Source organism: Tiliqua scincoides, chromosome 7, assembly GCF_035046505.1.
Source record: "Tiliqua scincoides isolate rTilSci1 chromosome 7, rTilSci1.hap2, whole genome shotgun sequence".
NCBI lineage: Eukaryota > Metazoa > Chordata > Lepidosauria > Squamata > Scincidae > Tiliqua > Tiliqua scincoides.
The window spans coordinates 35,314,437-35,333,043 of record NC_089827.1 but is presented as its reverse complement, the minus strand read 5'-3'; the positions used below and the strand labels follow the sequence as shown (position 1 = coordinate 35,333,043).

Genomic DNA, 18,607 nt, shown 5'->3' with positions numbered 1-18,607 from the left:
AGGAAAGAATATTCCTCATGCCTAGTTTGTAAGTTCCTTGAGACATCTGTCTGCATGTGCAGACAGAATCCACAGTCCTTCATAGAAATGGGTGTGCTTAAACCTGTTGAAAGCAATCCTGTGTTGGTGGATTTCCAGGTTGATTTAGCAGGGCAATTGTAATGTTCTCATCTCCATCACTCACCTGTTTATTTCAGTTATATCTTTCTTAGTTTCAGTTGAACTGTTGGAGAAGAGAAGTTTTCTGGCTGAAAATGTCTGTGTAAAAGTGTTCCTTTTTTCATTAGGAATACCTTAAACTAAAGCCAAAATCATCTGTACATGTATGACTCTTCTTTATTAAGAGGTCCATTGTGTTTTACTTAGCTACTTAATGCAAAATAAGGAAAGCCGGGTGGAAATTAAATATAACCAAGGCTCTAATCCTGTACACACTTACCTGGAAGTAATCCCCACTAGTTACAGTTAGACTTTTAAGTAAACTGGCAAAGGATTGCACTACAGATACTTTTTGCCATTCACACCTCAATTAACTTAAAATTTGAAATAATTTTTGTGTGCTTAGAGTTTAGCCCCTTAGCCCATCATAGTACAACTATATGGAGATTGTCTTACCATACAATATTAACAAAGTATTCTGGCCTGTTCCCAAGTATGTAAAATCAATGACAATGGAAGTGCATGTGCTGACAGGGCATTTGCAGCACCTTTGATTGTGATTCCACACAACAGAGTTGGAATACTGTACCTCTTATCATGCTCACAGATTTTACTGATCAAAAATCATTGTGTTAAGTATACCACTTAATTCTCCAGTATAATAGCACCTTTATTAAGTATTTTGCCAAGCAGACATAATCTTAAATTCCATTTGTTGCAAAGTAACCTCCTTCAGGAAGGGCTTCTGCATTGTTTAGAAGATCTCTAGGCAAATGGAAAAACCCTGTTCGCTAAATAGCTTCTGGCCAGTAGAGGGTAGTCTACTCACATGTTAGTAAATGTTTAGCATCATCTCTGGTTCTGTTGTGCTGTTCAAAAAGCTTTTTACTCAGTTGATCTCTCCATGTCTGGACATTAGGTCTTTCAGATTTTTTTAAAAAACCAATTCTTGCTTTTGTAATCTGTGGTTGGTTTATGATTCATTTACTGCGATAAATCTAAATTAACTACAGCACTCATTGTAACTGAACTCAAGCCACAATAATTGATGAAAACACCAAGTATTATACTTTTCTAAACATCCTCAGAACCTATTGTTAACAGCTTGCAAGTGTTTGTTTTAAGCCATCCAAAATGGCCTGATGAAACAGATTAATTTTTTTAATGGTTTCTTTTGAAAACTTACTAGCATTACTGCCACATAGCTCCAAAAGGCATGTATACCTTGCAAAAAAAACTCCTGCCTGATTGCACTTTTGTTTGTTGGATTGCTATCACAGCTTGGACCTTTGCTTGCCTGCTGGCCTTTTGTCAAGCCTTGCAAGGTTATTTAGCATAACCATAGCAGTCAGATGTGCTATACTGCCTAAAGTTTGGCCATAGCCTGCCCTCCCAGCAACTTCTCCCAGCAACTCCCAGTTCTCCCAGCAACTTCTGCACTGAGAATACTTTGAAGCCCTACAAAAGGGTCAGGGAGATCCTGCTCACACATACAGAGAAATGTCATATAGCCTAGCTCAAGCATATTTTGTTTTGCATGTCATAACGTGTGCAGAGGCGGAAAAGGGTGCGTGCAAAATGGCCTATTTATTTCTGCCATATTCTCAGAAAAAGTAGTACATAAATAGGCCCTATATCTTAAAGACTGAAAGATCTTAACCGAAGTACAGCAGTGCTTTTAATAGCATGAAGGATATGTTCCCTGAAAGCAGAGCACTGCAAAGAACATAACCATTGGAGACGTGTCTATCTACCAGGCAGGAAATGGGTGTTGTGTGGCCCAGAATGTACTTCTCCCTTTGGTTAGACTGGCTGTCAATCACACTTGGACAAAGTGTGCTGTAACAAAGCTTTATCATCAAAGATATGACTGTAATGCTGCTGAAGCAGGTGCTCTGTGCACAGCGAACTCAGCCTCATTGGTTTCGCTGCTCATTACAGCATTCTAAGGAGTTTGCCAATGGTCTTGTCCCATGAATACATGCAAATAGCCTTCCATATCTTGCATATGTATCTTCCATTTACTGTGCCCTTCACAAAAGTAGAGGCTTTCTTTCTTATTCTTGCACTTTGATCAAAGTATTCCATCTGCTGGTAGCAAAGAACTAGGACAGCAGAAAAGCCTTCCTTGGTCTTAAACTTACTGCTGCGCTATATGTGTATAGTTATCTGTAGAGCAGGTTGGTTGGGAAAGCATTCATCAGCAGTTGATATGGGCTTTTAGGTCTAGTGACTCCAATTCAGCAGGGTGCCTGCCTACAAGTTTTTTGGTCTAACAGCTAATGTAGCGCAATCTGATTTCCTTCCAGGAAATTCCCTGAAGCAATTTCTGCCCATGTTTCTTCGAAATGCCAAGTTTGGGGCTGGTTGCACAGTATATATTTAGGTGTGACCTTAAAAGACACAGTTTACTATGAAAAATGAGTGTACACTTAGTGGCAAACCTGAGCCCTAGTTGATGTGGCTCACATTGTTGTGGATGGAACATAGTTAGGATGTGGCCATGTTGACTTACCGTCTCCTCCAGATTTGTGTTGGAACTTGTCTGTTGCTGGTTGTCAGAAGACAACTAGATTGTCATCCTAGTTTTAAATAAAACTATATGTTTCTTAGTAGAGAAGCACATAGTTATGCAAATAGTTATGCACATAGTTATGCAAATGAAAGTGTAGCTTATTGTTAGTTTGTTACCCGTATGAAATCCATATTCTGCAAGAATCACTGCTTAAATAAAATGGGCCTACTTTTATGCTTACAAATTTGCTCCTGCAGTTGTGTTACAGGATCAGGACCTTGGAGGGCAGAACACAGAAAGTAGTCTGGGGCTGGAGACGATAGTTTGTATTAAGGATGGTAAAACAGATAATTCATTGGCTATGGTGTAGGTGTATTCATCCCTCAATCGGCCTTGGTTAAATAGATATTGCAATGGTTGTTTTTTTTTTACTATGCTTCGTAAGTGTGCAAAGATCAGTTAACACATTCAGCATTGGAAAAAATTGTCATCTCTCTGGCCTGGATTTTGTTTAATGAACATCTTTATAATTTTCCAGAAGTTTTGATAGACACATGATGATTATTTTTATTATTGTTGCCCTTGAACCCACAAAAGGCAGCATGAGGTTCGTTACCTGGCTTTCTCTGATTTGAGGGAAGATCTAGCAGAAAGCAACTTGTTTATTGTTTATTGCTGGTACCAAAGCAAGGCTGCAAGGAGGCCAGATCATGCGCATGTGTAGCTAGACACAGCTAGCTTTTTATATTCATTTCAAACGCAGACAAGCTTATCAGCAAGGGTCCAGAAAAATTCCACTCTCCTCTGCTCAGTCCCTCCACCCTCCAGCCTTGACTCCACCCTTTGCCACACTGAGCTGGGACTGCATTTGCAAGATAACACAGACCGGCTCTATCTGGTCTTCAAGACCAGGGTACTGGGTGCGGGATGGCACACAGCTTTTTGCTAACAAGTATTTTAGGACCAGAGGCAGAGTCAGTGAACTGATGTTAAAGTGGCATTACTTTGGCCAGAGTTTGCTAGACCTCTTGGCTCATGGCATCATTATTAATTATATTGCATATCACAGCTGCCTATTCTTTAGCTGGATTTGGTGTTAATTATTAGTTGGACTCCACCCAGGGGCCTAGGATGCTGTAATGTATTTACAAATAATGTGTGCTGAACCAAGCAGGGTAGCTTTTTGAATCTGACCGATAGTGATTTTGTCAATATTCAGATGTTTTAAATGCAGTTCAAGCATTTAAAGCTGCCGTGGGTCCCTTCAGGGTACAAAAATAAATAAATAAATTTTTGGGACTGTACCCAGTGTACCAGTCACAACTGGGATAACACTGATGGTTTGCACCATAATCTTTGGATTTCAGTTTTAAAATCCTGACATTTACTCATTTTTTCATGCTCTTTTTCATCAATTCTACTGTCGCCAGGTATTGTTATGTCGAATTGATGAAAAGGAGCATTATTATTATTATCCAATTTTCACACAGACGTATTGTTTTTGACTGGATTTTGTATATATCCACCTATTGAGTCCTTCCCAAGGGCCTAGGAGAGGCAGCTAATTTTTGTTTTTATGCTGTTGCTATATTCATACTATTCATACTATTATTAAGAATATAGGTGTGCCCTGATATTCACAGGCATTCTGTTCTGGAATCCTCTGCTGTTAAGTGAAACTGCAGATAAGTGGGGACATCCCCCATCCTCTGTAGGCAAGAGGAGTTTACAGAAGCCCTCAGAGGCTGCCCGCAACCTCTGCAGGCCTCAGAATAATGGAAAATAGTGAAAAAATGCTACATCCAGTTTTTGATCAAAAACCAGTTTTGTTTTGTTTTTTGCTATTTTCCATCGTTCTAAGGCCTGCAGCGGTCACAGGCAGCTTCTGCGGGCCTCGGAAGACTCTCTGTGGGTGAGGGGAGATCAGCTCCCCTTGCTTCCAGAGGGGCTGTGCAGGGGGGTCCTGCAGACCCGATCCGCAGGTACCTAAAATGTTGATTTTTTAGTTGCACCCTTATGCGTATGCATGCACAAGGAATACTAAAGACTGCCCTAAGAATTCTTTCTAATACTAATTCTTTCTAATACTATTTCAACTTTTTCCTTAGCAACATACATTTCATTCACTCTTGTGATCTTATTGTGACAGACTGTAGTCCATTATATTGTTAGCTTATAGGGAATGAATGTGTGAAGGCTCCTGGCAGAGGGCAGGTGGTTCCAGTTTAATCACAATTTCGATTGAATGGTAGATTCCTATCAGCTCTGTGAACTTTGCATGGAACAGCCTGTAGATATCAGTAATATAGATTAAGGGTGCCCAAACCTTGGCCTGAGGGCCATTTGCAGCCTCAGGGACCCCCAATCTGACCCACGGGGAGTCCCAGTCTCCAATGACCCTCTTGGCGCTCCAGAGATTTGCTGGAGCCTGCACTGGCCCAGCATGACTACTCTCAGCATGAGGGCCGACTGTTTGACCTCTTGCACAAGCTGTGGGCTGAAGGCTCCCTCCACTGCTTGCTGTTTCACACCTGTGAGGCAGGAGCAGCAGCAAAGGAAAAGCCGGCCTTGCTTTGCACAAGGTCTTTTATAGGCCTTGAGCTATTGTGAGACCTTCATTCATTCATATAAGTTCCATCTCTAATATATTCATTTTTGTAAATTTATTCACATTTTAAACGTAATTCATTTTTCCCCAAACCCTGATGTAGATGGAAGGATCTGAAAAATGGTTGAGGGAAGAGAGAGACTGAGCTTTCTAAAGCCTAAAAAAGTGAGCCCATCCTAGAGAGTTTTCTTAAACTAAGTTTTACTTCATTTGAGCAAAACACACAGCATATGTAGTTTAGTGGGCATAGAAGAAGAAAGGACATGACAGGAGTATTAACATTACAGAAAGTATTGGATGCATGTCAGTTACTCACTTTAGTGTGAGGGATTCGTTGCATGTGTCACCAGCACCGCAGACTGTTGAACTGGTTTTTTTTTTTTATGTTCTGTTGTTAACCTGTGATTTTTCACAAGTGGTTGAGTATTAAATTATCTGGCTAGAAATGAGTAAACCTCATGCTAGGCTTCTAAAAATAATTCTTAATTGTAGAGGAAACAGAACTTGACTGTGAGGACAAAAGAAAACATGGAAGGTCCTGTTTGAAAGAGGAGAGAAAATGTATGGGGTTGGGGGAAATAGTTCAACAACCGTGAACCAGGTAATGAAAGTATAGGGCATGGCACTGGTGATAATGATGAGCTCTTAATAATGTGCTTTCAATGCGAATTAGCATGGGCAGAAACGTGTGATACCATCCTAGCTTCAGTGTTTAGGTGAGGGGATGGTATATTTGAAATCTGGAAGAACATTATAATAAACCTCCATCTTCATAGAAAGTTAATCCTTCATGGAACAAGACTGGTCTTAAAATCCTTTTCCCCAATATACTATATTTTGAACATATAGTTCAAACATTTTCAACATATAGTGAACATATAGTTCAAACATAGAACATTTTCTATGTTCAGTGAGTGTTGTTTTTTTTTTTTTAATTTGGAGAGCATTCATCTATGTCTTACCACATCTGCAGTATGAAGTGGTACAATTTTACAGTAGGGATAATGGCTGAGTAAGGATATTGTGGAAATTAGCCTGGTGAGAAGAACATGAATAGCTGTGAAGGGGAAGGATGGGAAGACATACAAGATGCACCAGTCCCTTTTGTTCTTCAAAAGGTTTTTGAGACATCCCAAATTTTGAACTCATCATTTCATGGAAGATCAACAGTCCTGCTTTAGTGTTTCTTCATTCACAACTTCATTGGAACAGAAAAATGGGCTAAGATTTTCCAGAATTCACTGAATTTACAGTGAACTGTACTGATGTAATTTACCTTCACATTCCACCAGTATACTTAAGAGTTAAGTTGTACATACTTGATTTCTTTAATCAAGAAGAAGTTGCCTTGCAGTCTTCTTTTACAAACCCAGAGGGTTTGTAAAAAATGTATCACTAATTTAACCTTTGGAGTATATGATTTGTAGTAACTTTAAATAAGCAATTTATGCAATGAAATGATTAAAAACTATTTTTGTGCACTTAAAATTTCTTCACTGATTAATTGGTGGGACAATTTTGCTTCCTTGCAAAGATCTTCTTCAGTCTTTATTTCCATGGATAGGAGGGGTGATTCAGGGAGGCTGACTGGTTAGCCAGGAAGAGTGGCAGTGCTGCACTGAATGTATTTACTAGGTTGGGAAAGGAACAAGGACCCAAATGAAACTTACTACTGTGCAATAGCAGTCACCACTGCCACTCGGAAACCGTCAGGGCTTTAGTAAAGTACAGCATCATGTCATGAGGCTGCTTTCATCTGCATCCACAAGAAAAGACAAAGGTATCCCTCATTTCCTTTCTACCTTCCTAGAGAAGCTGTAGCTAGAATGGATTCCATATTGCCTACCTGTCTCCCTTTTTTTCTTGCAGTTTTCTGCTTCATCTGAGAGCCTATACAGAGTATGAAAATATATTGTAAAACTCATATATTGTAAAACTTATTTAAAGATTTCTGTTCAAGCAAGCCAGGATTTGCACTGAGCAGTAATATGATTTTTCATACCTCAATAAAGCTGTGTATTTGAGCTTGGGCTGAAGAGCTATAGGCTTTCTTTAGGATAAACAGTAACTTCCAGAATTTTTATTGCCTGTGGTCTTCTTTTTTTAATTTAAAATTCTGATTTGTAAGTAGAATGATGCAACCCCAAACCTTTTGGTAATGGATTCTAAAAATAGTGGACTCTCACTTTCACCAAATTCAAGCTTTGGGTATCAGCCAGTATGTTTCCCATGGTTAAGAACTAACATCTTGCACTTAAAGAGTCAGTTGGGAGCAAGGCATTTGAAAGCTTATCAAATCCCTATGCAAATATTAATTTCTGTGTGTTGTGGGGAATTTGCATGATGCTGGCTTGTCCTGTTCCACAAGTTATCCAGCACCGGGATGTCAGAGATCATATTTACCTAGATCTTAGGTACAAAGAGCTGAAAGCATGTAGACCCATGCCATGCCACCCGTGTTCTAATTTAGTTCTGTACAAATTGCATACAGACCTATGTATCTTGGGCTTTTGATTCTTATGCAAGTGTGGTATCCTGCAGGGGGAAGAAAGACTGATGTGACCCCTTTACCCCATCACACATAGAAAAGGATATTTGGCTGGGGCTATATAATAGACATTTTGGGCTTCTCTTTGTGTTTCCATGATCTTTTTTGTAACATCTACAAGATGAAATCATGATGCAACTGCTTTCCATATTGTAAATAATATTATTAAGAATATTTAATTCTCACTTCCCCCAATAATAGAGCATCCAAGTCACTTATAAAATTCATAAATCACAAACACAATACTACAAAAAATGCATCAGTGTAAATCGCATATAGCTTTTTGAGAGTTTCAAAACAGTGGCTTGTCACCTTGAACTATGAAGTAGAGCAACAGAATTACTAGTGAACATCTTTGCTAAACTAAACAGGCAGCATCTACTTTTAGTACTGGCAGGTTTCTATTTCAGAAATTGCACCCATGACTTGAAATAGGAATAGACACTTCACAGCACAGAAGCTCAGTCTGGACCCTAATCTCAAGGAGCCCCATTTTTGCACTTTGGTTGCTCACTTTTGGCAGGGTTTGAGTTACATAATAAGAGCCTGCTTGATACAATAGTTAGAGTGTTGAACCAAGAGGGAGGCAACCTAGGTTCAGATCCTTCCCTTGGTGATTCTGGGTCAGTTGCTCACAGTCTAACTTATATGGGGTAGGAGGGAGTTAAAGAGCTCTCTATTGCTGACTTTTCAACCCTTGCTCAGTTCAATATATGACCAGTCTGAAAAATGACCAACCAGGGATATAGCTCCATTATCTTGACCAAAGAGATTTTTACATGTCTTGCAAGATCTTTAATTGGAATTTGGTATCTGTTTTTATAGTATACATGCACTTGAATGAAGTACTTTCTATTCTGTATTTAATTATTATTCTCTCCTCTTTAATTCCATTGGTCTCCCAGCAAAACTGTCTGTTCTGCCAGCACTAGATTAACTGTTAGTAAGAAGGGTTGAAGAGTTGCCCTGTACACTTATGTGCTGTCCTGCTGTTGAGTGGAGGCAGCAAAGGTAATTGCTTCATAGACAACATGCTGCTTTATCATCGGATTTGTAAACTTACTCATTTTTTTTAAAGAGAGGTACCAGAAACTAAGGTATAATTAATGTCTTTATATCATCAAGATGGAAGGGCATAAACCTACAGGTGACATTTGAAATGTAATAAAAACTTTTTGATCAATGGGTCTTGAATGTACGAGGGCTATTTGGAAGGTAACCTCCATTTGGCTTTTAAAGAAACAATAAAGGTAAACAAATTTTATAGTGCACAAAAGTTACTAACATGCCAACACTACTTTTCCACCTAAACTTCACCTGAATTGAGGCACTTGTATCATGGGAGAAGCTCCTGTATTCTCCGTCAAAGAATATTGTTGCCTGGGAGCTCAGCCACCTTTTCATTCATGTAAACAAAAAGCATGATTCTTCTCCATGACAATGCATGCACACACACAGCAGCAACATTTTTTGACAAGCAGATACAGAAACTTGTCCCACAATATGATAAGTACCTTAGTTCAGATGGAGATTATGTGGAAAAGTATTGTTGGCATGCTATGTAACTTCTGTGCACTATAGAATTGTTTTCCTTCATTCTTGTTTCTTTCAAAGCCAAATGGAGGTTACTTTCTGAATAGCCTGTATAGTGCATTATGTTGTTAGCGTGGTGCGTAAAGTGGGTATTGTATAATGAAGCTTAGTGGACACAAGGATTTCTGTAGCAGCTTGCTCACTAAAAATGTGAGACGTGAAGTACAAACCTATATTAATATAGTTAACTTTACTTATGTCATATCAGTGGAATTCATTTTGTTTTATTAGAGGACCCGGAGAGTACAAGTTCCCACACAGGTATACCAGCTGCCCAAAGAGGTGAGTTGACTTGATTTAGCTATAAGCCAGAACAGGGAATGCGTTCCTGGGTCTGTTAGGGGTACATTTGGGATGTGCCTTGAAGCACTCAGGAAGTATGTGCCAGTTGCCTTTGAAAGCAAGCTCTGATGTGGCTTATTGATATATTTGTCAGATAAATTTCATATACTAAGGACAGTCAGAACTGAAAACCATACAGAGTCTTGCATTGTTGCTCCATTTTCCAGGAATGTTTCTGTAAATGGAACTGGTTGTTCAATTCTTCATCTTGCTTTTTCATTCTGAATTCCCCCCCTTTGGGGGGGGGGGCAGAGGCAAGAGCTAAAGGTCATTCAATACAAAAACATTGCATAGTGTTAATACTAATTTTATACCTGCTGGAGAATGCTCAGTAAACCTGGGCAGAAACCATCTTTCAGTATTCACTGTGAGGATAAACTTGTATATTGGGAAAAGGAGAGTTGCTTCAGCATCAGACAAGAGGCTAGCATACAATGTGTTTAATCTTAGCTCCTCCTTTTCAGGATAAATCCTAGGAGCTTATACCAAATCTTGCCATAACTGAAAACATTTACTGAACCTGTGATCTGGTGAGCTGGCCTAGTAGCTAATAAGTAAGGGCACACCTACAACTCAACCTAATGGTAGGCTCCTGCCATCAGTGGCCAGACATACAAGAGAGTGGGGCCAGGGATGGACAGCTTTGCAGCATTCTAAGGCCTTTAAAAAAAATGTGGCAGTTTTCTTCATTGAAGCACCCTGTGCCGGTTTGAGTGGTTTTTCCCCTCAATTGGGGATTTTCACTGTATGTGGGACAGGACTCTATCATTCTGTTCCATGATCTTTCAAATGCTGTGTCACTGTTGTACCTGATTTTACAAGATTCTCCAGATATTTCAGATTAGATTTCCTGGATATTTCACAGCTCCACCCAAATGGTCTTGTGTCATGCTGGGACAGGTAATCTCATGGTGTATTCATTACCTAACTATATGGCTTGTTAAGCTAATATGGGGACACTTGACACAGTGAACTGGTTTAGATAGTTGATGAAGTTCACACAATCATCTGTGTCAGCATACGAGGCTGCCAGGGACATTGATTTGTCATCACAAGAGGCCTAAGTTGTATTTCCTTGTACAAGCCTCTGCATTTCTTCCAGCTCCAGTGATCCCAGACACTGTGACCTGCAGAAATGCTGGCTGGAATTCACAGAATCACCAGAGTCCATTAAAGGCTTCTCTGAAGACAGTGCCAGTTGCCCTATAGTTCATGAAAATTTGCAGGGGCGGTCCCATGCTGACAGGGCACTTCCACTGGGGTGTGAGCTTTCATGAATTCATTTAATTCATTCATTGTAGGAAGCCACTAGAATAGGATGAGCGTGGTTTTTCCAGTGATGAGTTTCCAGACCTGCATGCCACCTAGCTGATCTTCAGCTGTGATTCCACCAGTAGTGTCTACCCAACCAGGGAGAACACGGTTGGATCTGAATTCCAGTTTTCTCTGAAAACTGGGAGAGTCATTCACTTTTGGATGCAGGTAATTGGTACATCAGAAAGAACGCTGCAATGGGCAAAGGGCATCGATCCATATTTTTTCTTTTTCTTTTGTTTTTCTGTCTGTGTTTCCAGCAACGTCAGTTGATTACAGTTCCTTTGCAGACAGATGCAACAACTGGATAGAATTCATTAAACTGAAAGCTCAGACCATAAGGCGTGGATCAATTAAGACAAGTAGGCGGCTGTTTCTACCACATTCTGATCATTGGAGACATAGTTCTGATCTCTCAGTGGCAAAGAGTGGAGCTTCCTACCTAGTAGTGGCGTTGCAAAATCAGTGTCCGAGTGTGAAAGCTGCAGGCACAGCAGCGTCTGTTTTCAAAACTTTAAGGCCAGGCTAATTTGGGGGCACTTTGCACTGTGCTTCGAAAGAAAATTGTCATTAAATATATAGATAATAAATAGGCTTGTGAATTGTACAGCTGAAAGGTATACATACATGGTGTGGTGGAAAGTGTATGTATCCATCTGTTAAATTATTGTCTGCAAGACATTTGTGGCAGGAACCACCAAGTTAGAAAGTGTTGAGTTTTTGTAATTCTTTACAAAGTAGTGCAGTGAGTGCAGTTGTGATGATTTTGTTTTCGTTTACTCATGATGAAGATTCAGCTGGTAGCTGACAACAATGAAGGATTTATCCAAAATTTGAACAATGCTGGGCTGGAGAAACATGTCAACTTTCACACTCTTTCCTGTAGACTTTTGTTCCCTCTAGCAGAAATTGATACCCAACTGTGACACCTTCCCCACCACTTCCTCCCTTCCTCACCTTCTCTGTGTCACTTTATAACTGATCATTGTCTGTGTGGCTGCCAGCCTCAATATTTCTTTTGCAGGAATGCTACTCTTCCAAAATAAATCCCATTCAAGCTTTTTGTCCTGTTTGCATGTGCTGCATGATGATCTCCTTTCTTTGGCTAAGCATCACAGGCAACTGAATGTAGTCACCAAGCTATATGGAAACCATGCAGAAAGGCTACTCTGTTGGAGCAACTGACGCAGATTAAACATGTTGGATTGAACAGTTTTTTTTCTTCTCTTTTTTTCCTGCTTTCTTCTGCCTTTCTTTGTTCCACCATTTGTAGCTATTTCATTCGACAAGCCAAGTCCATTGACGGAAGGACAATCGTGTAACCGTCCTGGTTCATCTGGCATTAATTCCACTGTGCCAGTTGTTAAGATGACACCTCTTTCTTTTATCCCTGGGGCAAAAATAAGCAAATATCTCGGAATAATCAACATGTTTTTTATACGAGAAACCACTTCTTTGCGGGAGGTAAGCTTTGTACTTTTGAGTTTGTATTTCTCTCATTAGCATAGGTGATCCTGGGCTTGGGGTCTTCTGTGTGCAACACATAAGGACATTCAGACCCAACAGGGAAAATCAGGAATTTAAATCTTATTTCATTAGTTTAAACCTTATCTAGATATGACAGCAACTGTTACCCTGCACATGCCCAATCTCGTCTGATCTTGGAAGCTAAGCAGGGTCAGGCCTGGTTAGTACTTGGATGGGAGACCGCCTGGGAATACTGGGTGCTGTAGGCTTATACCATAGTCTCTCGAGACTGAAGGTTGCCAACCATCTCTATCTAGATATGCTTTCACCATGAATGCAATGCAATCAAATGCATTAAGTTTTGTGTTCAGTATCTTAACTTGTTCTGTGTCTATGTTCTATCCCCTGGGGGCTGGGGATAAGAATAGGCCCTGAGTTTGGCTGTACTTGTCGTAAGAGGCGACTAAACAGCCACTGGGTAGATGGAACTCGTTAGCCTGGGAAGACAGCTCATCTAAGAGAAGGAAAATTCTGATCCCAAACCTCCACTGCCTACATAACTGTGGGCATAACTGGCTACATCCAGTTATGGAAAAGGCTTCAGGAGTCAACCTCGGAGCTGGAGTCCCTGAGGCAGTTCATGGCTGAACACATTCACGTTCTGGTAACTCCTGCGACACCGCTGGAACCAGCCGTATTGGCCTCTGCCTTTCCACTGGACCATTTCAGCAACATGGAGAGGGGGGATTTGCTGCATGGGTAACAGCCTATCCTCCATAACTACTTTACCCAGGCTTCATGCACTGGTGAGGACACTCTGTTCCAGAACCACCATTCAGAGGGCAATACCATAGTCTTCCGAGACTGAAGGATGCCAACAGCTCTATGTCTAACTCCAAAGCAGCAGTTCCCAAACTGTGTGCTGTGACGTCTTGGGGCATCATGAGGGACTCTTTGGGCAGTTGTGGGCTGCCGGCTGGCCAGTAGCGAGACAATGCAGGACGCTTCAAAGACTGGTAAGAGGCTTGGCTCAGCCAGCCAAGCTCCTCTGTGTGGCTTTTGCGTGTTGGGAAAGACCCCCTTGCCCATCTTGAGCCTCTTACTGGTCTTTGCAGCATCTGTCAAGGTCTCCAAACCAGGAAATGACTGGTATTATCCCTTAAGGGGTGGGGGCAGCCTGGAGGCAGGGAGGAGGCAGTTGCGCGATCCCCAGGATTGCACCGCTCAAGGGGCTGCAGGGGCTTGGGTGCACTTACTCAAGCTTCCTGCAGCATCCCCGGGGTGCGGGGAGCCCAGTGCGACCTTTGGCAGGGCTCCCCCCAGCAGTGAAAGTAAAAGCAGAACGATCGCGCTCCACTTCCACTTTAGCAGAGGCAGGGCACGATCACTCTGCTTTTACTTTCACTGCTGGGGGGAACTCTGCCAAAGGTCGCACTGGGCTCCCCACACCCCGGGGAGATTGCAGGAGGCTTGGGTAAATGCACCCAAGCCCCTGCAGCCCTCTGAGTGGCACAATCCTGAGGATCACACTGCTGCCTTCCACCCACCCCCGCTGCCTCCCCCCGCCCCTGCATGCACTTACAGTGGCTCAAACTCTCCAGGAGAGTTTGAAAACCACTGGCGTATAGGGAAGGGATTCAATATCCAGAGAGCTGCAACTGCACATCCTTGCTTGCTTGCTCAGACCATTGTATCTATCCAGTATAAGATTGGACAGGAAAGCATTACACTGCACCAAGGAGAAGCTCTCCATTCCTGCTGATTAGTCAAAAAATATAAGTAGGTGGGCTGTTTGTCCAAGATTGGAGAGGAGAGCAGGTCATTTATGCAGCTGCATAGAGCTCTTGCTGCTCTGTATCTTCCAAATGAGTCTTCAAGGTTTTAAACGCCAGCTCTGGACAAAGGGCTTCCAGCATATCTGCTGATAGACCTATTGCCTGGCCCTTTTTTAGAAACAACAGGCCCAGGGAGAAGGTTGAATCAGCTAGTATGCCTGTAAGCAGAACATCTTGCTCAGAGGCAATACAAACCCTCAGCAGAAATTTACAAAAGCTCACCCAAGCCATAGTTTCTAGTTTATGCTGGCCTGCTTTCAAACATGTTACCGTGTATGGGACACAGCATGGCAAAGCAAATACCTTATATAGAAACCATGTCTGAATCCTCTCTAAGCAAGCATGAAATGTGGACATCTAAATAGGAATTCCATATAGGATTTGGAATGCCTTAACCTTAGCATTGAAAATTTGCAGAGCAGATGGGATATTCGAATTGCCCCATGCATAAAAAAGCATACAATGGTCTGTGATGACAATTTTGCAGCTTGAATCCTCACCTGAAGGTGGAAACTCCACAAAAGCCAATAATGAAACAGAATCCCCAAATGATTAAATTCCTTAGCTTGCCTGCTTACTTTATCATTAGTCTGAATTAATAGCATTCATGTATGTACAATATTTCAAACAACGTCTAAAGGCCTGTGTGTAAGAGAAATTTGGCTTCTTTTGAAATTGCGGCTATCTACTTTCTTAAAATGAGCATCAATTTAGAGAACAATAAATAGGCTGTTATTTTTCTGGGGCATTTTCACTAAATCACTTCTGTGTGCATTTCTAGGAGGGCGGTGTGAGTGGCTTCCTGCATGCGTTCATTGCTGAAGTGTTTGCAATGGTGAGGGCTCATGTGGCTGCTCTTGGAGGAAATGCCGTGGTATCCTACATCATGAAGCAGTGTGTATTTATGGAGAATCCAAACAAAAATCAGGTAAATGATGCTTCAAAGAACATAATCTCTTAACACGTAGACAGTTGGGGATGGATAAGCCTACTGCCACATAACTTGGCATCTAGACAAGGTTCTCCTAGTTGAGGCAAAAAATGTGTTAAGAAAAGCATTACTGAATCAAAACCATTCTTATCACTTCTATTTGTCATGGGCATATGTTTTGCCAGATTCCCAGTCCAAGCTTCACTTAGAGAATTATGCCCATTTTCAGCTAATTAGCTCCCCTTCTTTCCTCAAAAATGACCCTAGCCCTGCAGCTCTACTGGACCCCACCACCAGGGTAGCTCGCCTGTTCCACCTGCAGAGGTCCTCCTTCCTCCACTCTCCTGCCAGCAGCTGCTCCTGCCACTACAGCAGCACATTGGTCCTCCACGGGCATGGCAGCCAAACAGCCTCCAAAGTCCATTCACATATTAGTCAATCAGCAGTTCCAGTAGTCCATTAGCCATTAGTTCCTTAGTCCAGTCTCCAGTTCCTCAAGCTTTCCTCCTTCTGCTACCCACACCAAACTCTCCCTTCACCAGGTGCTTTTATACCTGAGGGCCCTATTGCTTCAAGTGGCTGCGGCTGTGCAGCACACTCTCTGCTGAATGCCCAGGCCTGAACCCTTAAAAGGTTACTGCTGACACCACATCCTACCCCCTCGACAGATCTTCCGCGATTCCAATACAGCAGATATAGCGCTTGATCATTTCACAAGCAGAAGAGACGGGTCCCTGTTTCCAAGAAGTTTACAATGTGTAGACTAGTTATGGAGTAATGCACTCTTAATGCAGATGTCAGACGTGAATGGATCAGTATCCCCCACCCCCAGCCAGCAAGTGGCGGTGGGCTGCACCCGTACTGTTTCATAAAGATAACATCAGTTCTGTTAGAATTTGACACTGCACCTTCAATTTCATGTCCATTAGACATGAAAATTAGAAAAAAATAGACTGTTTCTGCAGCTTTGGAAGATTGATCTAGTCCTAAGCATTTCCAACATGGAAAATAAAACTTGAAAACCATGGATGAACACATTTGTCTGCCTGGGCTCTACTGATGCCAAAAACCATAGTTTCTACTTGCGGAAACTGATTGCAACTCTGAAGCTCAGGAGAAAGGGTGAACAATCTGGGCATCTTTGGGGAGAAAAACTGAAAAGGGAAAAAGAAAGGTAGGGTGACATGAATTCCAACAGTTCACAAATATGTAAGATTTATTAGGAAGATGGCAAATCTTAATTCATTCTGGAGCCCTAAACAGAACCTCTGTATAGTCAGAAGCCTCAGCTGACTAGTGGCTATTAGTTTTGACTATTGGTATAGCCTTCTGTGGAGAGCTCCTACCCAATCACCTTGGCAACTCCAGTGTTGCTGCTCCTGCTCTGGTTCTGCCAACAGCTTTTGATAACACAGAGGAACTTCTTGGAGTTGCAGTGGCTTCGTTGCACATTCTGCAGAATTCTTTATAAGTGATTAAAATGAATGAATATCTGTCAACTGAAAATCTATCAGTGGTATAACTGGGTGTTGCATCTCTGTCCTTGCAGGCACAGTGCCTAATAAATGTAAGTGGAGATGCTGTCATCTTTGTACGTGAATCTGAATTAGAAGCCACCCCAGTCCAGCTCTCCACAGCAGGCTCTCAACTCATGAATGCCAGAGGAGATGTTACAACATGAAGAAACAAAGTGAGTTTTAATCAGACTTGGAGATCTCTTCAAACCATCAGATGGTGTGACTTTGATTTGTTTCTTCTTGGTCAGCAACAAATGCTAATGACGACGACATTTTGAGAAAATCAGTAACTATTATCCATCAAAATTCACAAGAGAAAAGGAACTCTGAGTCCCTGTGTACATGAAAGAACATCTCCCTAAAGGAAGAACTTAGTATAACAGATGTTCTTCAGAACTGAAGTCATGAGGACCTTGCCCTGTGTTTTGTAGGTCAAGGACAACATTGAACTTGAAAACACTATTGGAACACATGTGGAAAATTGTCCGATAGGTGGAAGAGGTTTTAATGCAACTGGAATGTAATTAAGAAATCTAAATTTCTCACATCTTTTGTCACAAGAAGAGATTTATGAGCTGGTTTCAGAAATTTTGCCAAATATGTAAATGCAAAGTAAACTTACTTTTGGTGACTCTTGAGAATAAAACGCAGCATGAATTGAACAATTGATGGCTTAGCTGCACGTTGAGACATGTTTCATGTTTGTGACCTATTGAATATTTTTCTATTGTGTGCTGTTTTTAATTGCTGTGTATGATAAAGTGACTGTCTGGTTCAAATATAGTAACATTTAATGTTTCTGGAACAATAGCGATAGAACAAAATTTGCTATCTAGTCAGTGACATCCCTGCTGCATATGAGGATCAAGGCTTTGAATTTGGCAGGTTACCAATTCCAGAAAACTGGAGAATCAGTCTTATCGAAAAACAACCATTCATGAGGTCATTGTAAATATGGTACCTGGAAAGCTGGAAGTTACTGTGGTAGAACGGAATTAAGTCATTGTTACAACCGTCAGATAGAAGACTAGAATGAGAGTGCAGATTGGAGAAATTGGTGGTAATGGGTGCAGTCTTACACTGTCTGTATGGGCAAAGAAGAAGCATGCACACAGACAGAAGTGTTGAGAAACAGCCGATCACTGGCAGGACAGTCAAGCTACTCTTCCATTTAATACTGGTTCATCTACAGCCAGCTATCCGCTGCAGGAAACGTTTTCTGAAGATCTCCTGCTGCATGTGGACTTCTCTCCATACTTGCGCACACACGAACACAACACATGGCTATAAAAGAGCATGCTCTGACCACCTCTGATACGGAACTTGAAGAAACAGGCAAACTTGAATGTAAATAGATGTCATGTTCCTGTATATAGGTACAAAAATTATATATTGTCTGTCCTGTCAGATATTCCATTTTAACTTAGCATGATCAAAATCACATTCCTATTTGCATAATAAAGTTGTGTTTTTTTAAAAAATGAAAATTAAAAAGTCTGTTTTCTGGCTTTGGAGAGATGATGAGAAAGAAAGCATGCACAAACTTTTTTTGGTCTTTTTTGCTTCCTTTGTTTTTGAACTGCCATGACTTTTAACAATGACATGGCTCAAGGGTTGTCTGACTTCCTGTCTTGAGGAATGCAAAACACAACTCGCATCTTCCTGTTTGTTACTATAGAACTTTTGTGGGCACTCTGTTCTCTTTTGGGGGCCTGCCACTAAAGGGTCACCAGAGCCCAGATGGTGATTATATCTGGGTAATATTTTATTCGGGATTT

General features: G+C 41.3%; 1 protein-coding gene and 1 pseudogene across 10 annotated transcripts in view; both read left to right on the top strand.

The window, feature by feature from the left end:
• C2CD5 (C2 calcium dependent domain containing 5) overlaps positions 1-18,289 on the top strand; it is a 99,684-nt gene extending 81,395 nt beyond the window's left edge. For 5 of the 10 annotated variants that reach the window (XM_066633305.1, XM_066633303.1, XM_066633302.1 and 2 more), the window contains 5 exons: positions 9,655-9,705; positions 11,340-11,441; positions 12,353-12,543; positions 15,163-15,309; positions 16,862-18,289. In XM_066633305.1, coding sequence (XP_066489402.1) covers positions 9,655-9,705; positions 11,340-11,441; positions 12,353-12,543; positions 15,163-15,309; positions 16,862-16,993 — 623 coding nt within the window. In that variant the 3' untranslated portion in view covers positions 16,994-18,289. The remainder of the gene's footprint in view (positions 1-9,654; positions 9,706-11,339; positions 11,442-12,352; positions 12,544-15,162; positions 15,310-16,861) is intronic. The other 5 variants (XM_066633307.1, XM_066633304.1, XM_066633301.1 and 2 more) reach the window with 2 other exon arrangements.
• On the top strand, positions 12,699-12,815 carry LOC136657897 (5S ribosomal RNA; annotated as a pseudogene).
• Positions 18,290-18,607: the final 318 nt, after the last annotated feature.